Source organism: Monodon monoceros, unplaced genomic scaffold (assembly GCF_005190385.1).
Source record: "Monodon monoceros isolate NGI ecotype Baffin Bay Population unplaced genomic scaffold, NGI_Narwhal_1 Super_Scaffold_21, whole genome shotgun sequence".
Classification (NCBI taxonomy): domain Eukaryota; kingdom Metazoa; phylum Chordata; class Mammalia; order Artiodactyla; family Monodontidae; genus Monodon; species Monodon monoceros.
The window spans coordinates 143,887,402-143,905,578 of NW_021703778.1; the positions used below are offsets into that span (position 1 = coordinate 143,887,402).

At 41.1% G+C, this 18,177-nt stretch overlaps 1 protein-coding gene across 14 annotated transcripts in view; it reads left to right on the forward strand.

Moving 5' to 3' along the window:
• SIPA1L1 (signal induced proliferation associated 1 like 1) overlaps positions 1–18,177 on the forward strand; it is a 377,878-nt gene that overhangs the window by 243,630 nt on the left and 116,071 nt on the right. For all 14 annotated transcript variants that reach the window (XM_029239481.1, XM_029239492.1, XM_029239493.1 and 11 more), the window contains 2 exons: positions 9,052–9,182; positions 15,067–15,255. In XM_029239481.1, the coding sequence (XP_029095314.1) occupies positions 9,052–9,182; positions 15,067–15,255 (320 nt within the window). The remainder of the gene's footprint in view (positions 1–9,051; positions 9,183–15,066; positions 15,256–18,177) is intronic.

The window sequence follows — 18,177 nt, forward strand, 5'->3', positions numbered from 1 at the left end:
ACCGCATTATTAACTTCAGACACCAGTGAGCCACCAAAATTAGGTGCTCAAAACATACTTGCTTTATTGTACCACTTCCTTTGCTTATCTTCTCTTGGAGCTCCCTGCTGTGTACGGGGAGGTCATGCATCTGAACTTCAGGGCAGCAAGAGGAGAGACCTCCCTAACTGCATTCGAGTCAAGTAGAAGCATTCAGTGATGTAGAAGCATCAGCAGAGGCAACCTCAGCAACCCATATCGACACAAGTGTGTGGGCTGTGCCAAGTTTTTGAGACACATTGCATGGGCTTCACCCTCATGAGTGGCAGTGACTTCGGCCTTGACTGAATTTCTGACTGTTTCTGAGGGACTTCCTTTCAAACCCTTCAGAAGCATTTTACACAGACATCTTCCTGCAAGATCCCTAGTAAGGAGATACAAAAGATTTTTTTTAATATAAAGACATTGAGTTAGAGACAGGTGTTTCATTATAATTTCTTTCATTTGGATGTTAATTTTTTTTTTTTCTGAGCTGGCATTTGTAACTAACATTAAACTTAAAGAGTTACATTAATATGCAACCTTGTAAACTATGCTTTATATACTCTTTGACCATTTGCAAACCAAATACATTTTTTATACTTATAAAAATCTTCCTATTGTAAAAGTCACATATATTCATTACAGAAAAATTAGCAACTATAGCAAATTAATCATGTGATTACTACTGATTTTATTTCTCATCTTTTCTTAATACATATTCATTTCTTAAGTAAAATAAGGATCATTAAATATAGTTTTATGTATTTTTTTCATGGTTCCATGATTGGCTATGCCATCATTTATTTAAAGTTTTCCAGCTGTTCTATATTCAGGCGTTCCAGTTTCTTATTATAAATCATTCTTACATTAGATCTTCTTAAGTGTCTTTTGATTGTTTGTTTGTTTGTTTGTTTTCCCCCCATTGACCCCTTTGGCAGTTTGGTGAAATCTATGGACTCTCTTTAGAATAGTGTTTTTAAGTGCATAAAATAAACGTACAAAGCAAACCAAGCATATTAAAATACAATTGCAAGAGTGTTAAAAATTTTGTGACATACTATATAGATGCTTCTTATTGCATTAACAAAAAGATCTAGCATCGGATCTGATAACTACCATAATTTCAAAGTTGTGATGAGCATAACTGATATTTTGATATGTCTGCAGCAACTGTAATGTGATATGAAAATGTATGATTTCTATTGGCATCAAAGTCACATGTACAGCTAATATTACTGTAGTTGGTTGGCTCATTTACAACTAACAGAAATGCTACGTTTCATTTAGAAGTTAGTGAAAATAAAGGTATAATTTTTTTCATTCAAGTTCATGGACCCCCTAATTTCTATCCATAGACAAGTTTAAAAACTTTGACCTTACATAAATGATCTTGTTATGTAACTTTTTTTCCACATGTCCAATTATTTACGTAAGGTAGAGCCCTGGTGTGAACTTTATAGGAACCTTGAATTTTATTGCCAAATTTTTCTTAAGAAAGCTTAGACCAGGAAGGTCCAATTGATATTTTAAGACTGTATAGTGTTTAATATTTTCTTGACTACTTTAAATATTTACAGTTTTAATTTTAGACCATTTATTATAGGTCCAAAACATTTTCATTTCTTCGATCACTCATGAGATTGAATTTTTTAAAATATAATTATTGGCTATTTGTCATAGACAATGGCCAATTAAAAATCTCCTGTTTTGACACTGATACTTTTTATTTTCCCTTTGTTTCAATTAGCGCTTTCTTTGTACTGTTTTTCTTTAACCATTTGTATGCAATTTATTAATGTCAGTCTTAGTCTACTTTTTATTGGCAAGTTAGGGGGCTACTGGGGGCTGCTTAGTCACGTGAGACTTTAAGCCTAACAACTTCATGTAATTTTGGCAAATAGACCAACTTACCTTTTAAGAGTTACCTATGGAAGGATGAATTGGAACTTCAGAGTACTGTGCGCTTTGTAAATGTGGCAATTACTCTTATGCAACCATAATTATAAGCTTAGTGGAGTGCTTTGGGACAGAATTCTGGCCGGTGGCCAGTCCTGTGTAAATGTCGCCATCCATTACTCTGACCTGCTTTTGATTATGATGCGAAGTCCTAGGCTATTTAGTTCTCATGGAACCTCCACCCGTATAATTAGGATGAGCCCTTTGGGGACCAGAGACAGAACCTCTGAGTAGTGCTCTTCTTGGAAAGAGCCATTCATTTATTCATTCATTCATTTAAATTTTTTAAAACTTTTAAAATTCAATTTATTTTTGGCTGCCTTGGGTCTTTGTTGCTGCACGCGGGCTTTCTCTAGTTGTGGCCAGCGGGGGCTACTCTTCGTTGCGGTGCACGGGCTTCTCATCGCGGTGGCTTCTCTTGTTGCGGAACACGGGCTCTAGGCGCGCAGGCTTCAGTAGTTGCGGCGCGCGGGCCCAGTAGCTGTGGCGCGCAGGCTCAGTAGTTGTGAAACACGGGCTTACTTGCTCCGCAGCATGTGAGATCTTCCCGGACCAGGGCTCGAACCCATGTCCCCTGCATTGGCAGGCAGATTTGTAACCCCTGCCGCCAGGGAAGTCCTCGGAAAGAGCCATTTAAACAGTTGGATCCTTATTACCTCCACTTTGGCAAACCTGTGTTTTCATTTTTAAAGCAGAATATGCTGTTGCCGCTTTTTTGTGATTTTATTTTCCTTTCCTTCTTTACAATTAAAATGCCAGGCTTTTAACTTTTTTTTGCCTTTTTGCACACATGCTTATCCGCAGCTTGAAACTGGGTGATGTGACTGTACTTGATCTAATTACTTGGGGCTTTGAACTATTTACTATGTCCCCTCTGTAAAAATGTGAAAATTTTATAATTTATTATTGTGACTGTGTCAGCCAGAAATATGGCTGTTTGTGTGGAATGTTCTAGTGATAGCAGAACTAGGCATTGGTGCTCTTCGTACCATCCTTGTTAAAACTCAAGAACTAGAACTAATAAGAAAACTTCAGGCTGAAAATTTGTTTAGGTGCTAAAAATGAGAAATGAAGGCAGCGGAGAATCAGGCATGTAAGGATAAAACATGAATATTGCTCCCTTTAAACCCGGTGACAAGGGCTTCCCTGGTGGCGCAGTGGTTAAGAATCCACCTGCCAATGCAGGGGACACGGGTTCGAGCCCTGGTCCGGGAAGATCCCACATTGCTGCGGAGCAGCTAAGCCCGTGCGCCACAACTACTGAGCCTGCACTCTAGAGCCCACGAGCCACAACTACTGAAGCCCATGTGCCTAGAGCCCGTGCTCCACAACAAGAGAAGCCACTGCAATGAGAAGCCTGTGCACCTCAACGAAGAGTAGCCCCCGCTCGCCGCAACTAGAGAAAGCCTGCGTGCAGCGATGAAGACCCAATGCAGCCAAAATAAATAAATAAATTTATTAAAAAACAAACAAACAAAAAAAACCCCACAGTGACACCTTGGCAATATAGCACATCAAGGAGTAAAGCTTTATGTGTCATCTGGCTAGTTAATCCCTTTAGGCATCACATTTTATTTAACTAGTTTTTATTCACAATACAGTTTTAGAAACGTTTGGGAAGATAATGTTAGACGTAATGGCTTAGAAAATGAGCTTTGGAATTGGTACTTAAAATAATATGTTTGAGTTCTGGTGTTGCTGTTTACTAGTTGTGGCTGGGAAGTGACTTATTCTGTCTAAATCATATTTGCCACATCTGTGAAAAAGAAGGCAAAGCCTGTATTTTCATGGTTGATGTGAGTATTAGAGTGCTTGGCAGAGTTCCTCACTTTGCTGCATTATATCATTCTAAGGGAGTGATTGCAATACTGGTTTTTGGCATTCCAGTAGGCTGGCACAAAAATATCATTATTTTTGGTGGTGTAATCCCTGTATTTCAGTTCATCCATCAGCAGATTTAACCACCCTGCTTGAGTCTCCAACTCCTCTTTCCTTTCCCTTTCCTCCCTCTGACTTTCATCATCAAAGGCTTCCTGGCCCTTCTTTAACACTTACCATCTGCATCTACCCTGTCCTTGTACCCCTTCTCTCCCTTCTGTCCCGCCACCCCCAAAAAGACAAAGCGGATTGTAGATATGGCTGGAAGGGCTCTCTGCAGTTGATGGATAGCACCGCCAGCAAAAGGCAGAGGTATATGGCTGGTAGGAAGAAATAAAACATGCTGCAGAGGGGAGCAAGTGCAGAAGTGCTGCCCCAGGGCTGTGGTCCCAAGAGGAAAGTACCGCAGTCCAGTGAACTTGAAGGACAGGCAGCGGCAAGAGTGGCCAGAAGGACTGGACACAGAATATCCCTAAAAGGCTGGGTTTTAAGTTTAAAAAAAAAAAAAAAAAAAAAAGTCATGTGTCTTGAGATCAAAGTTTAAAGACTCAAAAATTCTATTTAAGGTAATTTGCTGAACCAGACTCCTCTGTTGGCGAATTATACATTGCATTCGGATTTTGAACTGAAAAAGTTGTGTTCGTGTAGAAAGGATTTTTGTCTATACTTCTGTAATCCTCAGGAGCAGAAAAATGGACGGTGGACCAAAAAGCAAGGCTTTTATTGTAAGAATAATTCTTACTCAAGTTGAAAGACTTTTTGAACAAGTAGAGTCTGAACATGATATTAGTGAATTTAACACAGGAAGCCAGACCAGAATCTCCATCTCTACTGGCGAAACTGAAATAAAGATCAAATGGAAATGCTTTCTTGGAAATAATAGCTAGAGCTCTTTTTCAGTAAAAAAAGATTGATGTTTCTGCACAAACACAAAAATAAGTTTTTAAAAGATCTTCCTGGAGTTATCAAATCAGAGATGGGTTTTTATGAACATAGAGTCTGAAGAAGATGTTAGAAGTTAGTTTATAATGATCTCATCAGCATTCCCCCAACTCAGAAATGTACTTCTTCAGTAGCTGGGAAAAATCGCACAAAAATATAGCCAGGTGTTGAGGATGACACACACAAAAAAGTTTAAATGATCTTTAATTTTTTTTCATTTTTAAATCAATATTCTTCATTTTATGTAGGATTTAGTTTCTTTTTAAAATAACGCTATTATTTTATCTGCCAATTTATACTCAAATGATTGTGTTTAATATTTGTATTCTTATAAATTTACATTTTTCTGTTGTAACATTTCTAAATTTTTATAGTTGAAATATAGTAAATATTTGGTTTCCCTAATCTGTATTTTTATGAATCCTTTTTTTTAATTAATTAATTTATTTTTGGCTGCGTTGGGTCTTCATTGCTGTGCACGGGCTTTCTCTAGTTGCGGCGAGCAGGGGCTACTCTTCATTGCTGTGTGTGGGCTTCTCATTGTGGTGGCTTCTCTTGTTGTGGAGCACGGGCTGTAGGCACACCGGCTCAGTAGTTGTGGCTCGTGGGCTCTAGAGCTCAGGCTCAGTAGTTGTAGCACACGGGCTCAGTAATTGTGGCTCACGGGCTTAGTTGCTCCACGGCATGTGGGATCTTCCCAGACCAGGGCTCGAACCCGTGTCCCCTGCGTTGGCAGGTGGATTCTTAACCACTGCGCCACCAGGGAAGCCCATGAATTCTTAAAGTATTATTGTTACTGTACAAAGTACACACTTTCATTTTGCTCCAGTGTTCAATCACTCTTTGAGAGGTTGTCTAAATAATATTTCAGATGCGACCTGAAGGATGAGAGGACTTAGTCAAATAAAGAGGAGTTGTGGGAAGAATGTTCTAGGTAGGGTGTCTCAGGTGAGAAGGGGCACAGTGAGTTGAGAAGTTCAGTACGATTGGTTCTCAGAGTTCAGAAGGATGATGGAAATGTCCAAGTTGAAACTGGAGTGACAGGCTGGTGACAGGCTGTGAGAGCCTTTGGGAAGCCACGAGAAGTATCCAAGGACAGGTGGGAAACCAGAGGAGGGTTTTAAACTTAATAGTGATGGTCAAGTTTGCATCTTAGAAGCCAATCAGGAAAAGCCAATCAATCAGAAGACTCACAAACATCCAGGCAAATGATGATGCGGGTAAATCAGTGGCAGTGAGACGGAGGAAAAGGAGGTGGATTTGAGAGCTATTTAGGAACCAGAATTCACAAGGCATGACATTGGGTCTGGCATGAGCAACTAGAGGAATGTGGTAGCAGTCGCCGAAATTGGGGTTGCAGGCAGAGCTGTATAGGTTTGTATGGAAGGTGATGGATTCACTTTTCCTGATGCCATGGGACAAACAAACAGTGAGTTCCGTTAGGTAGATGTAAAGGTCCAGGGCTCACAGACATCTAGAGCGGGCAGGTGGACTCTTGAGAGTCATCAGCATTGAGATGGCAGCGGAAGTTCTGAGAGTGGATGGAAGATTCCAGATGGGAAGAGGAAGGGAAACTGAGTAAGAAGAGCCAGAGTGGTGGAAGGAAAATCAGGAGAGGGTGGTGTCTGAGAAGCCAGGATGAGTGTTTCTAGAAAACAAATGAAATGGCCAGCTGTGCCATTGGCGAGTTGTTATGGCGAACTTGAGCAGGATGAGGGCCAAAAGTTTCCATTTGTTTTAACTTTAAGGCTGACATTGGTGACTGTGCAATGGCGTCAGATGATAGGAATCCTAAAGTGAAGAATTAGGCATCTCTTTCAAGAAGTTTCCAGTGGAAGGAAAGAAAAAGGAGGTAACCTGGAGGTGCATAAGGAATTGAGGGTAAGTGTTATGGTTAAAGATGAAGGAAACTTGAGCCTGTTTGAATGATGATGGGAATGAGCAGGCAGAGAGGGGAAGTTGAAGATCCAGGGCGGGTGACCAGGCATCAGTGTCCCTGGAAAGGTGGAATGAGTGGAGACCAGAATCTCGGGGGAGATTGGGTCTTAGATTGTAAAGGAAAGGAAGCAAAAGTCTGGACCCAGGTAAGTGTGTGTGATGGTGGAAAGTGAGGACGGTTGCTTCTGAAATGGCTCTTTATCTTCTCTGTGATGTAGACAGCATTATCTGCTAAGATTGAGAGAAGGTAGATGGGGGGAGTTTGAGGGAGAACAGAGAATATTTGAGACCTCTTCTCTGGAGAAGGAGCGCGAGAGCAGACCAGGGACAGCTTGAAGATGGGTTGAGGTTATTGGCACTAATTGAGAGCGACCCCCGTCTTGGTGAATGTCTCCAGCAGCAGAGAATAGCAGTCTCACCTGCCCTTCCTGAGGTTTGTGGTGGGGGTGTTTGAGGAGTTTCTGGAGAGTCAGGTTTCGGTAGAGCCCATGAAGTGCAAGGACAGGGTATGATGAATGAGACGCTCATCTTTGACACATTCGCTGGCGTTCTCTGCTGCCGGCTGGAAATATGCTCTGACGTTACTGGAGTTTGTTAAGCTCTTCGCTCCTTCAGCGAATGGCCCCAGACTGCTGTCTTGTTTCTCTTTCAGTTCTTGTCCGCGTTTTTATACTGTTTCTGTCTCCTCCCTTTCTGTTTTCTTCCTTGTTGTCAGTTGTTCTGTCCCGTTGCTGTCTGCATGAAAGTCTCTATCAGCCCTACACCCTGGACTTTGTCAACACCTCGAATCATCACACCCCTGAAATCAAGCTGTGGGCTTGAAGATCAGACAACCACACTTACTAAAATTATGTGCAAAGTAAGAGTAAATAACCTCTGAGTGTGATTCTCACGTGCTATGCTTTGAGGGCGTACATAAGTGTTTGTACATGAATTTTGTGATGTTTATTGGGTTGTTTCTCAGCTGTCCATATATGAGATGTTTGTTGCTTGTATTCCCATTGTGTTTCCCTTATTTTGAATTTCCATGGATTATGATAATATTCTTAGAGAGCCCGTGATATTAATGAGTACATCTTTTATAATTGTTCTTTAGTACTTGCAAAGCATTTTCATACGTTATTACCTAAATTTTAAAATTACATACTTAGATATTTTATGCTGTTGTTTCTTATTATTCTCATGGATTTTCAAATACATGTTTTGTATGAGAATAACATGTATTTTCAAATATTGATGCATTTTGTATGAGAATAACCTACCATGTCACAACTCAGTCATTTAACCATGTCACATGTAAATGAAATAGGACAATGTAAAGTAAGTGTTTTGGAGGTTCGAAAAGTAAGTTATCTGTTCTGGCTTTTCATATATTTGTTTTATTCGCTTTCTCATCTGTAAACGTATCATGTCCGTATCAACGATTTTAATTTTTTTTTAAGAAGTAGATATTTAGGTGTAGAGTAAATATCACTTTTTACGTTTTCTGTAAATTAATTTTGATCGTGACCTTCCTTCTTGTCAGGAGGAAGGTAAAGTCAACACCAGTCATTTGGACACTTTCCCCCCAAACCCCAAGGTTGTGCCAAGGTTTGGAGTCTGGAGCAATGCCAGACATTGAGGAGAGAGGCCCCTGAGTCGTCATTAGTCACACGGCCACACTGGTTGCCTAGGAGAGACCCATTATCGCAGCCCTCACTTCCCTCCAGGTTCAGTGGCTCTGTGGAGTGCCTTTTGTGCTTACTATGTGGGAACCATTGGTGAGGCCCAGAGCCCTGGATCTGAGCTTCTGCCTCCCAGGGGCACTTTGAAGCTCTTACCTCTGAGCTAAGACTCCATCTTACTTGGGCAACATAGGAGGAAAGCTGCCGAGTAACTCACAGACCCCTCTCCAGTCCAGGGAATCTTTTTTAATCTGCAGTAGATCCCTCCGTATGCAAACTTTGTTCTCAGTAGGTTTGGGGGGGGGTTTGTTGTTGTTGTTGTTGTTTTTATGAAAGCTAAGAAGCCCTGACACAATATAGCCTGTTTATAAGGAGAAAACACAAATTTCTTCTTAAAAAAATAGCAGAGCAGTAAGTTGCCGAGTAGTAAACACCTGAACAGGCCACCTCCATTGTCTTACCTCCTCGGAGACTAAACCTGCATAGCTAAGTCTTTACTTTTATAACTCATTGAAGAGTACTGACTTTGTTAAATGCGTTTCCATTTTATTGGTATAGAGTAACTTCTGAGTGATCTAAACAGCAAGCAGCATATGACAGTTTTAAGCATTCTGTAAATATTCTAATTTTGTTTTGTCTCATTGTACCTAAGAACACTGGAACTATTTTGGGGCAGATGAGAATCTTGGTCCGGTGGCTGTGAGCATTCGAAGGGAAAAACCTGAAGAAACGAAAGAAAATGGATCTCCATACAACTACCGAATAATTTTTAGAACTAGTGAGGTAAGTCGCACATGAGAAAGACTTGAGGCTTAATTTAATTGAGGAAAAAATAGAGTAGTAGCAGTAGCAAAGCAATTAAATTTAATAGCTCATGGTTACAAATGCCTTTAGAATAAACAAAGACCCCTTTCATTCATTCCGGTGGTGGTAGGGCTGGACATAATGGTTAGATCTGGACCCTTTCTTCCCATCTAGCTCTGGATAGATGCAATAAATGAATGGGAGTCTTGATTCACAGAAAGATATGTCCATTAAGTGTGACCCAAGGAAATTGGAGTCCTCAGAATCCCAAACTGGATATTACATATCCTGCTTGGGCAGCCGGAAGGCACCGAGCCAGCTTGAGGAGGCAGAGAGGGTCAGCCAAGACTTAACTCACTTTTCCAAACTATTGCTTAGGACATTTCTTGACCCAAGAAAACTCTTTTCTTCTTGCATTTTCACTTTGCCATCTTGGACCTATTCTCGGAGGCCTAAAATGCGGGCTGTTTGAACCAGAGGCTGTCTAATTGTGGGTAAGACAGGTTCTTGGAGCTCTTTAGGGATCTAAGTACACATAATATGTGAGTTTTTATTTTAAAATGAAATTCAGGTCAAAAAAAGAAAAGGAAACATAAAATAGCCAACAAAGCGCATTTAAAAAAAAAAAACTCGTGAACAAGTTTGGGACTATGAGGTTTTTTTCCTTTGCTTTCTTTCTAAACATATGTTTAGTTGTGCCAGCTATCAATTTATTGCCTCTTTGAACCAGATCACTTTAGGGTTGTCGTTATGCATTAATGCCTAATGCTCCCTTGAGGTATCTAGAAAATAATGGTTTTGAAACTAGTTTAAATAGGGCATTTGGCTTCATTTCCCCCATTGAATACAAAGCAGGTTGCAGGGGTTGGCTTCACTTAGTAATTGTTCCTCAGCTTGAACTCTGGGGAAATTAAAAATAGGATTTTTAAAGGCACGGCTTTAATATCTAATGTGTTGTGTCGAGTGGCCCGAGAGAAACGAAGAACTCACATGCTGTAGGTTCCTTTTTCTCTGTGCCAAAGCCGATCGTTAAGCAGTGTTAGTACTTTTGTTGAACGTGAAAAGCACAGAGAACACGCTGTGTTTTTGAAGTTGGGTGTTGGTAGTCACTCCTCAGATGCCACCGGATTTCTGAGAGCCACACTTAGCTCCTCCCACCTGTTTTTGTCCTTCCTGTCCTTACCTTTCCCCCTCCCCAAGGCCACTCTGATTTAAGTCCTCATCATACTTTTCCTTTTCTATGTTTTTTATCCATTTCAATTTCTCTTCTTGCCACTATCCTATCATTCTTCATGCCGGACGTTGAAGCTTTCTAAATCAGTACATTCGTTCTCAGATCCTGTCTCTCGTGTCCACAATTGTCCCTTCCAGCTTGCCTTGCAGGCATGCCACAGCTAGTCACAGCCCCTCTCTCTCCAGGTCAACTCCTATCCTAGGTGAATGTGGTCCCTGTGCTTCTCCCTGCCTCAGCCTCAAATGCTCCACCTGTACCTGCCTCCTGCAGTTACAATTAAACCACACTTAAGGATTCTCTAGTCCTGTAGTTCAGTCCTTTTCCTGCCAACCCATTCGACGGTCCATGGGGCCACTACCTTACCCTTTGATTGAAACATCCAAGTCAAATGTGTTCATGGTTCAGAAACCCATTACCACCAGTTTTCGTGTTCAAATTAATATTTAACCAGTGACAACCCCGTTGTTACAATTGCTCAAGCCAGAGACCTTGAGGCCACTTTTGACTCCTCTCTTCTCCTTCCTCCTGCTCCCCACATCGGGTGTGTCCACAAAACTGGTTGACTTTGTCTTCAATTGTCTTCAAAATGTATCCAGAATTCTACCGCTTCTCCAATTCCACTGTCTCTGCCTGGGCCAAGCCACCATCATCATTCTCCAAGAACCATTCTTCCTCCTTGTGCCCTTAAGCCCTGCATCCTTTCAAGCCCAGCAGGAGTCCTTTAGAAATGTAATCCGCGTCTTGTCATTCCTCAATTCAAAGTCCTTTCGTGGTTTCCCATCTTCGAGTTAAAAGTCATTCTCCTTGCTAGCCTAGGAGTCCTGACGCATCTGCTTCTGACCTTGACCTCATCTCTGAAAACTCCCCCTCACTTAGTCTTTTCCAGCCACACTGGCCTCCTTCCCTCTGGGCAATCTCAGGACACCTCTGTCTCAGGGCTCCGATAGTCCCTATTCCTCTGTATTCAGTGTTCTCTCCAGGCATCCTCGTGGCCGCAGCTCTCTCTTTTCCTTCTGGCCTTATACTCTTAAGTTACAGGGGCCTTCCTTGGCCACTGGATCTAAAATTTCTACTCCCTCATATCTCATTTCATGTCCAATTCCAGGCTTTCTTTTTTACATGAACACTTAACCACTATCTCATGCAACGTACTTACTTACTTGGTTCTTTTTTTTTTTTTTTTTTTTTTTTTTTTTTTGTGGTACGCGGGCCTCTCACCGTTGTGGCGTCTCCTGTTGCAGAGCACAGGCTCCAGACGCGCAGGCTCAGCGGCCATGGCTCATGGGCCCAGCCGCTCCGCGGCATGTGGGATCTTCCCGGACCCGGGGCATGAACCCGCGTCCCCTGCATCGGCAGGCGGACTCTCAACCACTGCGCCACCAGGGAAGCCCACTTGGTTCATTTTGTGACTCTCCCACTCAGATATAAGCTCAGGGAACATGAGGATTCTGAGTTGTTCGTGACTACATGCCTAACGCCTAAAACAGCCCTCCCCCTTCATTCCTTCCTTCCTCTCTAATGTTTATTTAATGAATTGCCACTAGCCTTTGTGTAAGTTTTTTCATTCCGATAGAAATAATCCTTAAGTGTGGTTTAATTGTAATATTGTTAACACAAATTCGTGTGCCCAACGCACAGTGAGGACAAACAAACTGAAACGTCAGAGTTTGGAGCAGAGAGAGGTTTACCGCAAGCCCATGCAAGGAGACAAGGTGGCTCATGCCCTGAAAAGCCTCAAGCTCCTTGAATGGTTTCAGCAAAGCATTTTTAAAGGCCAGGAGTGGGGGTGGGTCGCAGGGTAGGTGATCAGCTTGTGCACAGTTCTCTGATTGGCTGATGGTGAGGCAGCAAGGTGGTGTCACGGGGGTTAACATTATGAGTTCTTAGGCTCCAGGAGGCCTGAGAAAAACTACTTAGGGTAGTCAAGTAGTTCTTCCATTTGGTGGGGGGTTTTCACATCTGCAAAACAACTCGGGAAATTTGCATCAAATCTAGGTGCTTCAGAGAGGAGCTAAAGCAGAGGATATGGGGGAAGGCCTGTCCCGGGAAGGCCCCCATAGGGTCCTGCTCGGTTACAGTATCTTTATGAGAGTTTTCATAGAAATAAACTAATGAAAGTCCTTTGATAGAAACATCTCTAGATGTTGGTTCTGCTCCAGAGCTGCACATTATAGGATGGGCAGTTCACTCTTTCCCATTGAAGGCAGTTCACTGAGTATATAATAAAGTAAGACTTAATTCTTATGCCTTTGTAGGGGCTTCTCATGCTATTGATTTCTCCTGTTAATAAATCCATTGAGAAAAAAGAAAACATAGTCACCACAGTGACACTGCTGTTGCTTCAGTAAATGGCATCAAGATAACAGAAATACAAACAAATCTCTTTCAGTAGAAATAGGCTTTGCACAACTAAGAAACAAAAAAGGAATTTACATGTATTTGGAAGCATGACAGTTTGTTTATGAACAAAATCTGTGGTGTGAGTGCTTTTAAGCATGGGTGCACAGGGATTTAGGAGGATTCTCTTCCGTTTCTGGAAGTCATTAACAAAAATATCGGTAACACTAGTGATTCAGGTATAAAAAGGAATCATTCCTTTTTGGTTTTCTGCTCTGGCTTTCTTTTTTTTTTTTTTTTTTTTTTTGCGGTACGCAGGCCTCTCACAGTTGTGGCCTCTCCCGTTGCGGAGCACAGGCTCCGGACGCACAGGCTCAGCGGCCATGGCTCACGGGCCCAGCCGCTCTGCGGCATGTGGGATTCTCCCGGACCAGGGCACGAACCCGTGTCCCCTGCATCGGCAGGCAGACTCTCAACCCCTGTGCCACCAGGGAAGCCCTGCTCTGGCTTTCTTGAGGTGGGCTGCTGTCTTCCTGCAGTGCAGGATTAGCAATGATTAGCATTCCTCGTCTGGGGTTCTCAGTTGAAATACGTCCAGCCTTTGCAGCCTCCTAGGAGTCCCCAGGAGCACGCGAATTGCTCAGCCGTTTCCGTGGTTTAAAAAACGAAACAAAAATTATTTCTGTCAAGTTAGATATTAAGTCACAGGAAAAATAGTTTTTACACAACTGTCATTTGAAAGCAAACTATTTATAAATGAAAAAAAAGATACTAATCAAATGAACAGACTGCAGATACCCCAAGCACCTTTTGCTTTTCTTGAGAGTCAGAGGTTGGTAACCTTGGCTTTTCCTACCCCCATCTCTCTTCTCCATCAGTTGGCACAGTTATAGATTTTACTTCCCTGGTGATTCTTCCTTTGGTTTCCATTTTCCCTGCTAATCCTCTCTCACACCCTCTGCCTGTTACTTGAAGACTGTTTACAGTTTGTTTCTGTTTTCTCTACCTGTAGTTGCTTCCTCGGGCAGTTCATCTTATTTGCCAACTGAATTTTCTTACATCATCATCCCTATGCAAGCAAGTTCTGATATGGCCGGTTGGAGCCGGATGAGGTGCACGCCCGTCAGGGTACATTCGCTCGGGGCTCCGGCCTGCCTGTAGCTTCACCACCCACTGCCGCTTTGGGCTCGCTTAGATCCAGCTAAGCTACAGCAGTCGCTCTTTCCCGCTCACACCCCGATCTTTCTCATCTCCACACCTTTGCTCTCTGACATTGTCTTTTTGTATAATTTTTCCTAGATTTCAAGGCCCCTTTTCAGTGCCACCCGTTTCCATGAGGGCCTTTCCTTATGCCCTGAGCCACGGTGATCCCTTTTCTGCCTTTGGACTCTTGTAGAACCTGACCTTGTTAAACTTTTCTTAGTAGATATATCCTCCTGAATGGGTATTTCTTACCTCTCAGCCTCTTGCATGCCACACCCAGCCCTCAACGTTTGCTCCTGTTGCAGTACAGTGCCTTGTAACCTACACACTTAACAGAAATTCGTTCGACTTAATGGGTTTTTTCTTTAGGTCACCGTACAGTGTTTAAATTATACTGACAACTTTGCCACGTGGAAATGTCTGAAAATTAAGACTAGTTTACTTCGACAGATCATCATTACTTAGGGAAAATTCTTTGCTCACGTTTTTATTTCATAATAATGGAAGGGATCTCAAGACATAAGCGTAAAGCAAAAGTCATTTTAAATGCTGTTGATGGTGCCGCTCTACTACCTATAATCACTGTCCTGTTGTAGCAGCATTTGGGGATGGGAATAGTTTAAGCTAGTCAACAGTACATTATGAAATTTAAAACTTCCTCTCCCCCCACCCTTACCTTTTATAATTCAAAAAGGTGTAACATCTAAATTCTCAGCATTTAGTCTTCAGCTATTCTCAGGGATAGCTCCTTCTTAATTTCCTGGTGAGTGTGTGAGTGGCATTGTATAGCTATATGGAGACCTTGATCTTTCTGAGCTCTCTAGGGAAATACGCGCTCTATTTGGTATTTAAGGAAGTGTCCTCGGAAGGCTTGATTATGAGTTCCGTTGCACTTACCTGGGTTTTCTTGAAAGTGCTGGTCTCATTTTTCATATACAAAGTGTCTTACATCACTTCCCTCATCGTTTCTCCCTCACTGGCTCAACCAATCAAATGTCATTTCCAGCTCCTTAAGGGGGACCTCAGACTGGGCTTTCAGCGCATTTGATGTATTTGCTCATCTCACCGGAGCACATGTCTCTCTTTCAGCTCATGACACTGAGAGGGTCAGTGCTGGAGGATGCCATACCGTCAACGGCAAAGCACTCGACGGCCCGGGGACTGCCCCTGAAGGAAGTGCTGGAGCACGTGATTCCCGAGCTCAACGTCCAGTGCCTGCGGTTGGCCTTCAACACCCCCAAAGTCACAGAGCAACTCATGAAACTGGATGAACAGGGGGTAAGTGGGGCTTCCAGGGGAGAACATTCTTGCTGCTCAGGTTTCCACTAGGCATCCAGAATACAGACCTGAATAGTTCTTTTTTTTTCTTTTGCGGTACGCGGGCCTCTCACTGCTGTGGCTTCTCCCGTTGCGGAGCACAAGCTCCGGACGCGCAGGCTCAGCGGCCATGGCTCATGGGCCCAGCTGCTCCGCAGCATGTGGGATCTTCCCGGACCGGGGCACAAACCCGTGTCCCCTGCATCAGCAGGCGGACTCCGAACCACTGCGCCACCAGGGAAGCCCTGAATAATTCTTTTTTGGTGGGGAAAACTGATACTATTTTTTGTGAAGGATCTTCTCTTTGCAATTATTCACTTTCTTTTTTCTTAACTGAACTCTGAACATTTCTCATGTGTTGAAATTCTCTTTGTCAGGACTGACTGATACAGTACTTAAACAATGTTCACCTCTTTTGGTAATCTTCCATAAGTGCAATGAATTTTTCAAATACTCCAGGAATAAGTAGTAGCAATAGCAGTAATAACAGTAGCTAACACTGATGAACATATTCACCAGGCTCTGTTTTAAGTACCTTAATATGTTATCCCAACTATTGTCCCAGCCCCGAGAGAATGATACCATTTTTATCCCCATTTTAGAGATGAGGAGTCTGAGACAGAGAAAGGTTCAGTAGTAAGTCCAAGTTCTCACAGTTAATAAGTTCAAAGCCTGTACTGGGAGCCACTACTCCACACCATTCTTAAAAGCTTTAATTTTTAGTCTATTAATACCACCAAAAATGTATTTTAGCTGAGGTGTTTAAATAAAAAATTCAAAATTTAAAAAATCTGGGTCCTAATTTGTAACAAAATGCAAGTGCTCAAGATTTTCTCTCTTCCATATTTCCTATGCCTTAATGTGGAGCCATTGATCCAGATACAAATGAGTGATAGGATAATCCATATAGAGGAGGCAGAAGAGTAGAGAATGCAAAACTATAATCTGGAAAATCCACTAACCAGAGAGTGTATACACATTCTACTTGGAATCATTTGAGCATATGGGCTAGTTTTATTAGATGTTGTATCTATATACTCTTATTTTAATTCTTTCTTTGAATATTTTAGCCATATTGCATCCTGGCAGTGAGTGGTAGTAGCTTTCCCATTGCACTTTTTAAAAATTCTTCCAAAAGTAAAATTGGTCCAGTTATTGAATTCCATTTTATAAACAGATTTTGATAGTATTTTTTTAATTAGGAAAAAATTTGAATTTTATTAAAATGAATGATAGTTCAAAAAAATCAGTTTCAAGGAATATTCACTCTTTTAAATCAGCTGATAGGAATATATTATTAGGAACCAATATTTGGATGTAACTTTTCTAATCACTGCTCCTTTTGTCCATTCATCTCACTTATTGTAAAGCATAGCTAATGTCTATTTCATATGTATATTTCAAATAGGCTGTGAGTATCCATGTTTATAACATGTAAATTTGAGCACTTTGAGTGCTTCAGAAGACTACTGATACATAAACTTAACTATTTTGGGTGCTGTTCTTCCAATAAATATTTTGAGCATTTATTCTAACAAAGGAAGAGTAGAAAAATAATGATTAGGTTCAACTTTACTGACTCAGTCTTTTCAGTTACTACACTTTTCAAGGAAAACAACAACATTTAGACGTTGATAATATAATCGTATACTGCACATTCTAAATTCAACAGATTATTTTGTGTAAAGGAGGTATTTTCTTCCTTTTTCCCTTTGTTTTACTTATATTAAATTTAAAAATGAGTGCCCCAATTGTAGACATTGTATGGGCTCTCTGTCACATTTTGTGCCCTCTCATAGTGTTTACAGAATGTTGGAGATGGGGCTGCTCTGTGATAAACACTATATGGTCCCATCCACACAGGAAAGATAAGAGCAGTATAATGAGTTTAACTTAAAGGTACATTTGTTTAATTCACAAAACTGCCCATTATTCTGAAGTGATGGGTTTCTTATTCTTGGGGATATTAAACTATCCTTTCCTTCATAAATTATTGATGATAATATGTGTTAGTTGTCTTCTTTAATGCCTTCCGGCGAAATTAAAATTTGGCAGTCTAGGTGAGTCTCCCAATTTTATTTTGGAAATTTTACTAAATTCTAGGCAGTAGAATCTAGACGTTAAAACCTGCTATTCTGTATGAGCAGCTCTTTATCTGAACTAAGGGACACCACCACTTGGCCTCTCTTTCCGTTTATATATTCATAGCGTTTAAAGCCCAGAATTATACTGATAGAAAACAGAGGACACACGTACTTAGGTGTTTAGTCTGGGGAGTCATATTTTTGGTAGGAAATTTTATTAATGCCTTGAAATCCTTGTGAGAAACTAATTATTTCGGTGCCTTTACAAATACAGATTTTGAAAAAGAAATGCTTGTAAGTGCAGTACGTTATGCATTTGAATCTTTGCAAAGCATTTTTAGTTTCCATCTATGTCATCATTTTTTGAAATTTCACGCTTTATACATCCTTATATTTAAAGAGATTGATGGTATGAATACCAAAAAACTGGACTCACTAAAAGGACCTTCTACATCTCCCTTTAAGTTTTATTTAAATGATTCCTTTAAAATCTTTTATACTTTAACAGCTCACATAATTACGCCTGGATAAAGAAAACGCTATTTGCTTGCTATATTGTGGCATTTTGCCTTTCAGATCTTTGGTGCTTTTTTCTTTCTTTTTTTTTTTCATCTTACCATTTAAAATTGAAATGAACAGAAGAGCAGATGTAAGTTATATCTATATACTATTAAAGATAGTATTTCACAAAAATATTTTTTTCATTTGACTAGACTCTGATATTTATGTGGGAACTGAAGTAGGTATTTTAATTCCCAAAGTTTTAAGAAATGATTATATGCTTTGTGGCTTACCCATG